Genomic DNA, 12062 nt, shown 5'->3' with positions numbered 1-12062 from the left:
TGTGCATGTTTCATAAGGGTTTACAAGACTGACCAGCCATTATTTCCTTTACTTCTTTTGTTTATATTGTATAAATGCTAAAAGACGTATGTCTTTTGCAATAAAAGAATTGATTGAATTGAACTGAATTATTTAGAAAAGTGCTGAGAGGTGATTGTTTATTCCACATTTTAACATTATTTAATTCAGTGCATATATTATGTAAATGTAGGAAGTAGGGCTGGGCAAAAATATCGATATTTTGGTATATAACATTTTTGAATACGTTTTTCTATTATATCACAAATGTAATAAGTTTCGCTATAAACCCTGAAAAATGCCGAGTCACACTGGAAACAGTTATGTCCGGCCGGAAACAGTTATGTCAACCCTCGCCGGAAACAGTTATGTCACTATTTCGATCACGTTCGCGTGTTTTTACGTTACGCATTTTTGCTCGGGTTCGAGATGTTATGACGTCGGTTGCTAAGCAAAAGTAAACAACACAGCGTATTTCTTAACGTCAAGAAGGCATTTTTGGATTATTTGTGTATATTTTGACGATTTTGAATGATTTTAAATTTTTTTAATTCTAAAAATGTCATATAACATATACCACATGGCTTCTCGGGCGACTATACCAGAATATTTGCCCCTCGGTGACAGGAAAGCCCTGGAGTGTTATGTCACCCTCTGCCTTCGGCATCGGGTGACATAACACTCCAGGGCTTTCCTGTCACCTCGGGCAAATATTCTGGTATGTCACCCTCGAAGCCATGTGATATATGTATAATACTGCAATAGAAAGTTATCGATAGGCCTGAATTTAGCAAGAGTAACTTCCCAGTGGCCGCCATACTGGAGGTCCAAATGCTCATATTCCTTCATTCCTCAACCAATTTTAAATATTAATATTTGTAAATTTGAAATAGAAATCATTTTTTCTAAAATACATAAATTTTTGAAAGCCTCTTTTATTTAAAAAAAAATATTTAATAAAGATTTTCCTCCAAATATTTCTGCTATAATTTCTTAAACTTGAGAAGACAAAGAGGAAAACTCACCTAGTCGACCTCCAATATGGCGGCCAACGGGAGGTAACTTTTGCTAAATTTAAGCCCATTGAAAACTATCTATACAGTGACAAAAAGTATCATATTGCAGAAAGTTTTTGCAATATTGATCAGAGTTCTAAAAATCTTTTTTTCCACTGTCAGTCATTTGAACTGATGGCAATGTGAAGTTTGTCAGTCCAGACTGATTTCTATCAGTCCAAAATAAAATTCAATAAAAAGAGGAAAATGGTATGTGAATTTTATTATCAATACATTTGCACCCTGTGTCAATACACACAGCACACTTCATGCTGATTTGATCATCGTATAACAATTTTTTGTTGAAATCTCATGGTTGGTCGATTTTCTTAATTCTTAAGTTTTCAATCTAGTTTTCACCTGGCTAACCTTAGCGCCGTCAAGAAAACTTGTTTTAACAGTTAATCAATCAGTGTTTGGTACTTGCGTTCATCAAAGAAGATATTACTAGATACTGAAAAGCGTTAAACGGATTATAATTGGTCATTTATAGAGAATTTGTACGAAATTAAGACGGATTTTTGCAAGTTGCTCTCTTATCATCTACTGGTCATTTGGACTGACACAGAACATAATTACAAAATTAAGACGGATTTTTGCAAGTTGCTCTCTTATCATCTACTGGTCATTTGGACTGACACAGAACATAATTAAAGTTATCGAACCTTGGTTGTTTTTATCGGTCCTGCCGGTAGGACCAAAAGATTTCAAGAACTCTCATTGATATATCAGCAACATGATATCACTAATAAATTCTATGATTAAATATTAATTAAAAAAATTGTCAGAAAGGTGTGTGAGTAAGCAAAACATTAAGACAGAAGCTGTTGTATCACAGTGATCTTCCAGAATAAAACTGTTATTAAATCAACTTGATTCTATTCCCCTTTGCTTTTGTATCAAAGTTTTGTAAATTTTACATGTAAATTGAAGTTAATTTAAAGAGAAAATGCCATATTTTTCACATTTAAAGTATTGCAGTACATATCGCAATACAGATTAAAATATTGCAACATATCGATATCGCAATACAAAATCTCTGGCCAATACCCAGCCCTTGTAGGAAGTTAATCAAAAGACGGCCAAGTGAATTTGAAATATGAGGGTTGCTGTCAGCACTTTTCATGTTCAGGAATTTGTCTCAAAGGAATCACCCACAAAAAAAAATCTGTATATAAGAATTTAATTTTTTTTTTCAGACTCTGGTTGCTATGAACTCACAAAGAAGCCAACAACAGAAAACCCTACAACAAAGACTCCTTTTACCTCTGACACAACAGCATTTACAGCGACAGTGTCTGTATTTGAAGGGTATGTTTAGATCCTGTATGAATGTAATACTTTTATTCCTTGCCATGAATATAGTGTTTGTCGTGTCCGTCTTCCGTCCTTCTGCCTAGCTGTCTGTACGTCCATCCATCTGATATGCTTTGAAGTACCCATTTCTTATCAGCAACTTCTCCTCTTCCACTGATTTGTTAAATAGTGCCAAAGTGTACCTTCTATTTTATTTTTTGATTTGACACAATTTTCGGCTCCCATAGCATATCATGGATACTGCCATTTTTAGGTCACCTGAGTAACTCAGGTGTCCTATTGCTATCCGTTTTCGTCCGTCGTCGTGTGTCGTGCGTCGTGTGTTAACATTTGAACATTTTCAGCTTCTTCTGTGAAACCACTGAACAAATTTCAACCAAATTTGGTATACAGCATCTATGGGTGAAGGGGAACAAAAATTGTGAATTTCATGGTCCCTGCCCCCCTGGGGCCTGGGGGGTGGGGCAAAAACCACTCAAATTATTGAAATCTTTAAAAATCTTCTTCTTTACTCCTGGACATCAAGCAGGCAAACTGTTGTTATGAATGTAATGAGCATTGAGTCCTCAACTTAAATTGTGAAATTCATGGCCCCAGGGTCAGGGGTTCTAGTGCTAGGGCGGGGCTATATAGATTATATAGTGAAAATGCATGATTTCTTTGAAAATCTTCTTCTCTGCTCCTAAGTATTAAATAAACTAACCAAGCACATAGTTATGATGAGCAAGAGTGCCTCTTCCAAAATTTTGAATTTTATGACCCCAGGGTCAGGGGTTCTGGTGTTAGGGAGGGGCTCTATTGGTTATATAGTGAAAATGCATAAATTCTTTGAAAATCTTCTTCTCTACTTTTGGGTATTAAATAAACTAACTAAGCACATAGTTATGATGAGCAAGAGTGCCTTTTCCAAAATTGTGAATTTTATGACCCCAGGGTCAGGGGTTCTGGTGTTAAGGCGGGGCATTTTTGGTTATATAGTGAAAATGCATTTATTCTTTGAAAATCTTCTTCTCTTCTTCTGGGTATTAGATAAACTAACTAAGTACCTAGTTATGATGAGCAAGAGTGCCTCTTACAAAATTGTGAATTTTATGACCCCAGGGTCAGGGGTTCTGGTGTTATGGTGGGGGCCTATTGATTATATAGTGAAAATACATTTATTCTTTGGAAATCTTCTTCTCTGCTCCTGGTTATTAAATAAACTAACCAAGCACATAGTTATGATGAGCAAGAGTGCCTCTTTCAAAATTGTGAATTTTGTGACCCCAGGGTCAGGGGTTTTTGTGTTGGGGGGGGGGCTCTATTGATCATATAGTGAAAATGCATATTATTCTTTGAAAGTCTTCTTCTCTGCTTCTGGGTATTAAATAAACTATGTAATTAAATAGCTATGTTGATCAAGAGTGCCTCTTTCATAATTGTGAATTTTATGACCCCAGGGTCAGGGGTTCTGATGTTAGGGCGGGGCTCTTTTTGTTATATAGTGAAAATGCATTTATTCTTTGAAATTCTTTCCTTTGCTCCTGTGTCTATGCCTATGATCCAAATATATATATTTATGATGAAAAAAGGTGCACCTAGCAAATGGTTATTTTTTATGCCCCCGCCCCTTCCCTGGGTCGGGGTGAGGGGGGGGGGGGTACAAAGTCTGAAAATAAATTAATGCTTTGAAATTTGCTCTTTGGTGTTAATCAACTATTTTATGATAAAATTTGCAAAACTTTGAAATAAGTGGCCCCAGGATCAGTGGTTCCTTTGGGATGAGGTGTACAACTGGTTGTAAAGTGGAAGTGCATTTTCTCTTAATTGTACTCTGATCTACCTCTGGGTATTAAGTAAATAGAGTTAGCATGCTAAGTCTAAATTATTATAAGCAATGGTACCTATTTCAAAATTGTGAATTGCGAATTCCATTGCCTCTAGTTTAAAACATGAACCAAATTTAATTGTTTGAAAGTTGTTGCACAATACTCAGGTGACCTATAAGGCCCGTGGGCCTCTTGTTTCTAATATTGAAGGGTTTATCCATCTCTTATATGTCATTCCTCCTATACCACTGAATATGATTAAATATACTTTCACAGATTCTATATTACAGTGTGCCATTGTAAGCAATTAATTCAACTTTTCTAAGGCATGTTGATGGATAATGTATGTGACATATATATTTTTTTAATTTAGTGTTAAATCAATTCAGTTGAATGGAAACAGCAAGGGTATTTGGTCAATTTGTTGGGTTATTCATAACTGGTAAAATGAGTACCTATGTTAAACTGTAAAATAAATTTTTTCAGAGACCAGCTGAACTTTCATGAAACAATATTAAATTCAAAAAAAATTTGAACTACTTTAACAAAAAAAATTAGACTTTAAAAAATGCCTCGTAAAATAATAGCCTTTAATAAAGCACCACCATAAAAGGTTCATCATTTGGAACTGGTCAAATATCTGTAATAGCCACATTACTGACATATGAAATCTTTTGCAAATCTTTATATTTAAACTGTGCTTATTACTTTTTGTTTTGATTTGATTTTTTAGGTCAGAAGTAAATTCAGAAGATAAAGAACGCATTGTTTTCATCATGATAGGAATTCTTGTCGTCGTCCTTCTGTTAATAGTACTTGCTGTTATTATGTACAGACGATTTAGACAAAAAAGAGAACTTCAAGGTGAATATTATATATTTATTGACTGGGTTCGAGGGCAAGATGCATTTTGTCAGACCCAAGAGCCAAACCGTCAGCCTGAGGACTAAATCAGAAAGTTTGGTTTGAGGGTCAACAAAAGGCATTTTGCCTAAGAACATATTCAATAAATGTTTTTTAATACCTTTATATACAATTTTTTTTTGACAAACATGTATTTTGCACTATCCATGGTGATGTTACCTCAGGTCTATTCCTGTTGAACACTAACAAATGCTAATGAGATTAAGCTTTGCCCATTCTGTAACATAAGTGGTCCAACATCTCATTGATTGGTCCAAAATCTCACTCAGTAGTCAAACATCATTTTTTTCATGCCTGCTTAGCAAAACATTAATTTTAGCCTTTTATCATATTGATTTGTATGTCAAAAAATCTTTAAAGGTAAAACAAACTCTGTTACTCTGACAGTTTAATTTTAAGAATTTGAATTGCTGAATCGAGCTGTGTGTAGTGACAATTACATAGTGTGAGTTTTGGACATGACAATATGTCAAAAGGATTGGACACAAGTTCCAAAAACTTAATCTTCTCCCAATTTCGTGTATACATGTATTTGGATGAAGAACATACTTGAAAGCTTGTGGCAATTCTGTTTAATCTAAAAAAAATTCTTCACATATTTATAAGACTTGTATTTAATAATTGAATTATTAACAATTTTTCTTAGATTCAAGAAGACAATCTTACTAACTGATAAGTGGTATCAGTTACAGATTAGATTTGTTTGTTTTTCATTAGAGGCAAAATAAGGTCAATGTCATAATCTTTCGAAACTTTTATTTTCATTTTATTTTTATGCAAGCTTTAAACAAAAACAAAGCACAAATAGTTATATTTTTTCAGATGCAAAAAAGACACATACCACACCCAGCACACCAAAAAAACTCCTTGATGTTACCTGACAAAATCTTTTTCTCAACATAGGGCCATGCATTTATTTCATTACATTTCTTAAGTCCCTTTAATCAGCCATCAACGATGTGCACAGACTATTCAGGTTTCATACGTAATATTTAACAATTCCTGTCAAAGATCCCGCAAATCATTAAACCTCTTTCTGTGTAAAAAAAAAAAAAACTATGTTATTTACGGAAATACGACAAGGTTGTGTTACGAAATTAATCTTTTACACCTCTACAATCTTGGAATGTTTGTTTTCTTTCACACTTATCATCCTGTAAACTGTTTTCTTCTGACAAAATTCTTTTGAATACTAAAGAACAGCTTCTTTTTCGACGTTTTCCTGATTATTTACAGAATTTATGGGTCTCTGTTGGTGTATTTTGGATGTCTACGCAGAATTTTATGAGTGCTCTCTGCTCCATCCTTTTCAAGCAAACAACAATCCTGTCTTAATAGATTCTAACCTCCATTTCTCAGCCATTTTTAAATTTGAACATTCAAATTTTGCAAGTTTAATTTAATGTTATAACTTTTGTCAGCCTAATAATATAAAAGCAATCCAAATTTCTACATGCAGAATTTTACAAAATACAAACAAATTTTTGAATGATAAATAAATTTTTATTTAAATTCTGGGGTGCTCCGGGTTACCGTCATAATCCTAATAATGAAGCCAAAATTGTAATTATACATTTGAAATTGAATATAATTTTACATTTGGTAATTCAAATTGAGCAAAGGATTTTAAATATGCTGATAATGAATATCAATGACACACCTTTCATTTTTATTTAAGGACATCCCTGAGCTCATAAATAAACTAAAATGGATAATTTCTAATTTCTTAAATTTTTTGAATATGTTTATTATTTTTATATATTATTTTGTAAAATCAAATTCTTCCTTATATTCACATATGGTAAAGTAGGTATATCAGATAAAAAATTTTACAAAAACAATACATTTTGACCATTTACCAAGAGACAATTTTTTTGTATAAAGTTTTCGCTCAAATCTGTACAGAAGCATGGAATTTGATGTAATGCATACAAAATAAACTCATGAACAGTAAAACTAATTCAGAACAAACATGGATCATATATTGCAAATTTGAGGATATCGCAAAGTTAAATAGAATACACAGATTGTAAATTTTATGACAGAATGATAAAATGATCTACTTGATTGATATAGCAAACTAATTTTATAGGTCCAAGTTACTTCTTTATAACTAATGTTTATACTGTTTGAATTACATGTAAATTCAATCAGGCACAACTAAGTATTATTTAGTTTGTGATGTGATGAATAGTTAGCCATTAATGCTATTAACCATTAATGCTATGTTTGTGCTTGTTTAAACATACAAATTTTTCACGTTCAAAGGTCTTCAACCACTTGCACTTGATAATATTACAAGTTCTGATGAGGAAAGCAATCAGAGGAGAGCTATTGAGGAGGGAACTTCTGAAGGTATTGTAAAAAAAAAAAAAATCCTCATCAGCGAAGGCTCAGTAGAGCTTTTCTGATCACAGATTGTACATGTATTGTCAAGTTGTCTAGCTGTCCTTCTGTCTGTAAATTTTTTACATTTTCAACTTTTGATCACAAAATAATCAACAATGGAAGGATGGGCCACAATAAATTATCAAAATTTTACAAAGTAATTAATATACAGGACAATCTTATTTGAATGTGTCTTAAGCTTCCAAATGAGTGCAAGAAAGGGTTTTAAAAAACACTTGTACAACTTTGAAGGAAAAATGAAGAATAATTTGCTTTTATACAGAATTGATTTTAACAAGAGATATTCTTTTCATGTTTTAAGCATTTCTTTTCAGAGAGAAAAAATTTAGTACCATCTGGAAAACATGCTCATGCTGGTGTGTATGAATCTTTTTTAACAAAGCTTTAATCTTTACTTTAGCATTTTTTATCACTAGTACAAATTGAAATTCAATCAGTACCAGTTATTTTAGCTTGTAGCTTGTGAGCTTTTCTGATCAAATTTTGTTTGTTATCTGTTGTTGTTGGTCTTATCATTGTAAACTTTTCATTTTCTCATCTTCTTCCCCAGATTAACTGGACAAATTCAACCAAAATTTTCATCCTCAGATGGTGTAGACTCTAGTTTGTTCAAATTTTGATCCCTGGGGATAAGGAGGGGAAATTTATGCAATCATATAAAAATTAACAGGAAAAATCCTCTCAAGAACAGCTAATCTAGGATTTTTTCATATTTATACATGTAACTCTTATTTTAGGGTTATTTTATACCACAAATGGGATCAAATACTTAAATAAGAAATGTATTTGGTTAAGTTGTAAAAATTAATTACATGTATATTCTCATGCTCAGGAGGGCCACTGATTGGTCATACTGTATTAATAATTATAATATGCAAGTATTCATTGATATTGAAAATGTATTACAAGAAATGAAAAATTGGATTACAAAAGGAGATTCGATCAAGTCTGGAATTAAAGAACAGTCTCAAAAAAATTTCCTTCCAGACAACAATCCTTAATTAATTATTGATATTTATGATTAAATTTGTTTATAGCGTTTGCACCGATACATACATCAGGCAAATTTTTATGTGAAACATTCCCAGAATTCCTTTACTCCCCAATGTCATTTGTGCAAATAAATAAATAAATTAAATAAATTTTAACGTAAAGCATTATAAGGCTTTCAGTTTGTAGATATCTTCCAAAGAAACAAAAAATTACTCTGCAATGTTTTTTCAACCAAAATTGCATTGGTTCTATAGTTTCAACCGGACACTCAGCTTTCTCCATAAGCTCGCTTGGCTTGATGTTTTAAGTGGCTGATCAATTTTCAAGTGTTTTTGATGGAACAACAGCGTTCAAGGGTCAGACCATTAAACATAATATTTTTAGCCCTAGAAAATAGGAGTATCAACTTTAACAGGGGAACTAAAACTTACTCAAAACAATAGGACCATGCTTTTAATATTACAAAGAAATCACCTTAAGTTGTGCAGATTTCATTATGATCAAGTGGATGAGACTGCAATAGGGTATAAACGTTTTACAAACTTGATTTGACTCACAACTTGAAATTGTTTGAAACTTGGGATATTTGTTATCTGACCTCTTCAATGAAAACCAATTGGGAAAGCATTCGACTAAAGTCTGAAAAGAATGATATACCAATTTTATTTACAATTCAAATATTTTTTTTTTGTAATTTTCTTTGCAAGTTAGAACACTGAATGTTACCAAAATGAAATATTTAAACTTATTATACTCGGTTGAATGTTAAGTCCCATGGGCCTTTTATCTTGGTATTGAGTTAGTACATGTCATACTTGATAAATTTAAATGTTTGATTATGTAGTTGCTGTTCTTGGAATACTTCTTTTATAATGAATTTTTAATATGGTAATTAATCTGTAGAGCACCCATTTCATAATTTGGAGGTTGTGAGTTTTAATCTAGATTATGACTGACAAAAAAAATAAGTTAGCATGTGTTCCTTTGCTATGTGCTTTGCACTTTGAAGTGAAAGTTTCAGGTCCTTCAGATGAAACCTAGACCCTTTGTCACAGCAGACATTGGTACATTATAATTAAAGATCCACATTGTCCAATGGTGTTGCATTAAGGTCAAAATTTTACACCTTTTCTCAGTATATGGTGTTGTCTCTATATAAGTGAAAAATTCACATACGAAAGTAAAACAACAGACAAACAATCAATCTTTTATACATGTATTCATGGGATCATAGGTCTTTATAGATGTACAATTCATTGGGTTTTTTTGCTGATTTTTTAATGACATTTTATGCTGTTATATTTTATTTAAATTTCAGAAAAAGAAAATAAAATTGAAAAAGTTGATGAAGAAGAGGCAGGTTTGTAGACTAAATTTGTATTCAATAAATGTCTTTCCTTTTGTTTTGATTGAATTGATCCTTTTACAATTTGCAATGAAATATTTATAATTCATCTTACTCCTTAATTTTTTGTCTATGTTAGTCTTTTTCTTCAAAAGATTTTGAAATTTTATCTCATAAATTGCATAGTTTCTCACTTATTACATGTATGTCACCTGAATTGGTTACTAATAGTTGATTTTTTTCTTCAATTTTTTGTTTGAAATATTTCTCATACAACTTTTGAAAAATTTTAAGCATTTTCAGTTTCGTCTTTATAAGGACCGAAACCATATAAATCAGTATTAAAATATTGCTCTTAATACACCTATAAAATGTAGATAAAAAGAATATTAAAATTTATGAATTCTATAGTCATAAAACATTGCCTTCTGGGACCTAAGGGGTGAGAACATTCCTATAAGAAATAGTTAAATCTTTGAAAATCATATATTTTTTGTCATTGAAATGTTGGAGGGATTTAAAAAAAAAAGAGCACTGTTTCCTTGACAAATGAAAATCATGGTTAATCATGATGTTTAGCTAAACCAAGCTAAACTCCAAAGGCCCATATACATGTACCTACGTATTTGCCACTCATTAACAAGACATTAGTGTAAGAAATTATTTTATGAAAGTAGAAAAATATTTTTTTTATTTCAGTTATTCTGATAAAGCCAGATAAAGAAGAAACTGGGGTAAGTGCTAAAAACACATTTAATAGCACTTTTAGATCAAAAAACCGATTGGTTGAAATTGTTTTATTTTTTGCTCATCTAAATGAATGAACTAGGTTCACTTTATGCTTAAAATGGCTCTCTATTAAAATATTCATTTATTCACTCACACACTATATTCCATTCTCAACCTCAAAATTAAGTAGAGATCTATTGCTTTCAGTATGTATGGCAAAGTTTCTTTTAAATCAGGGAACAAAGATGTCATCTCATATTAGAAGAATGTTTTTTTGATTGCTTTGTACTATGCAGGATTTGTCTTGTCTCGTTTATAGGAAAATGACTGTGAAACACTAGTGAATATGCTTAGTGACAGACTAGAAAGATTAGGAATTCTTCAATCTGAACATAGCAGTGAAGACAATAGTGAAAACAACAGTGAATATGAAAAAAAGATGAATATGGTTGCAAGTAAAATATATGAAGACTCGTCAGGCTTTTCGGATGAAAACTATGCAACAATTCATGAGCACATAATTCAGTTGGAGTCCCTTGAGAGGTATTTCAAAAGACCAAAAATGAAAGAAAATGTATATTTACCACCAGAATGAAAATTTTGCAAAAATTTCCGAGCAACTTAAGTGACAATTTGTGTTATCCCTTAATGTTGTCATGTTATCCTTCTGTTATACTATCATTCTATAATTCTAATTATTTTCAATTAGTTTTGGTGACTTTTTAGCTGATATCTGAGATAAAGGCTGAATTGAGCTGTTCAGTTTAAAGATGTGTCCATTGTCTGCCTTTTACATTTTTGTTGCTGTTATCTTCGAAAATTTTTAATAATTTCTTCATCTGAATTAGGACTTAGGACTACTACAACTTTGGCACACATTATCTTGAGGTACATGTAAAAGGATTCCCAAGATTTTTCAATAGAAATGACACACTCTCTTTTTCCAGGAAAAAAAAAAATTGGAAGTTGGATTGACTGTCTGAAAATCTACATAATATTTCTATTAATGGGTCAGAAAATGTCAAATTTATGTTGAAGTATCTTTGGCTAGTTAAGGTTTGTCAAATCATGACCCAGCTGGGATAGGGTGGGTTCTCAATTGGTGATCAAAATAGTACATAAAAAACCTGAGGGAAACATTTTTGCAATCTTCTTAGGGACATTGTAAAGAGATCTTTCTTTTTTGTTTTAAAGTTGATAAAGAAAATGATACAAATAAGTACATACAAAAAAAAAAATAATAAACTTAAAAAAAAAACAACATTAATTCTATGTCAAAAGAGATCTTTCTTTTTTGTTTTAAAGTTGATAAAGAAAATGATACAATAAAGTACATACAAAAAAATAATAAACTTGAAAAAAAAAATTAATTCTATGTCAATCCCTACAATTTCGCATACCAGCTTACTCGCAGTAAATGAATAAAAAAATGTAAACTCAGTTATAATAGGCTCAGAAACTTCA

General features: G+C 31.7%; 1 protein-coding gene across 2 annotated transcripts in view; it reads left to right on the top strand.

Moving 5' to 3' along the window:
* Positions 1–11813, top strand: part of LOC134235226 (uncharacterized) — a 31865-nt gene extending 20052 nt beyond the window's left edge. The window contains exons 6-12 of one of the 2 annotated variants that reach the window (XM_062717362.1): positions 2273–2384; positions 4932–5062; positions 7391–7477; positions 7846–7887; positions 9843–9884; positions 10569–10603; positions 10918–11813. In XM_062717362.1, coding sequence (XP_062573346.1) covers positions 2273–2384; positions 4932–5062; positions 7391–7477; positions 7846–7887; positions 9843–9884; positions 10569–10603; positions 10918–11193 — 725 coding nt within the window. In that variant the 3' untranslated portion in view covers positions 11194–11813. The remainder of the gene's footprint in view (positions 1–2272; positions 2385–4931; positions 5063–7390; positions 7478–7845; positions 7888–9842; positions 9885–10568; positions 10604–10917) is intronic. The other variant, XM_062717363.1, reaches the window with a different exon arrangement.
* Positions 11814–12062: the final 249 nt, after the last annotated feature.

Source organism: Saccostrea cucullata, unplaced genomic scaffold (genome assembly GCF_032062105.1).
Source record: "Saccostrea cucullata isolate Sc308-1 unplaced genomic scaffold, CSIRO_AGI_Scuc_v1 ctg3706, whole genome shotgun sequence".
Lineage (NCBI taxonomy): Eukaryota > Metazoa > Mollusca > Bivalvia > Ostreida > Ostreidae > Saccostrea > Saccostrea cuccullata.
The sequence above is the reverse complement of the archived record's forward strand: the minus strand, read 5'-3'. Positions and strand labels throughout refer to the sequence as shown.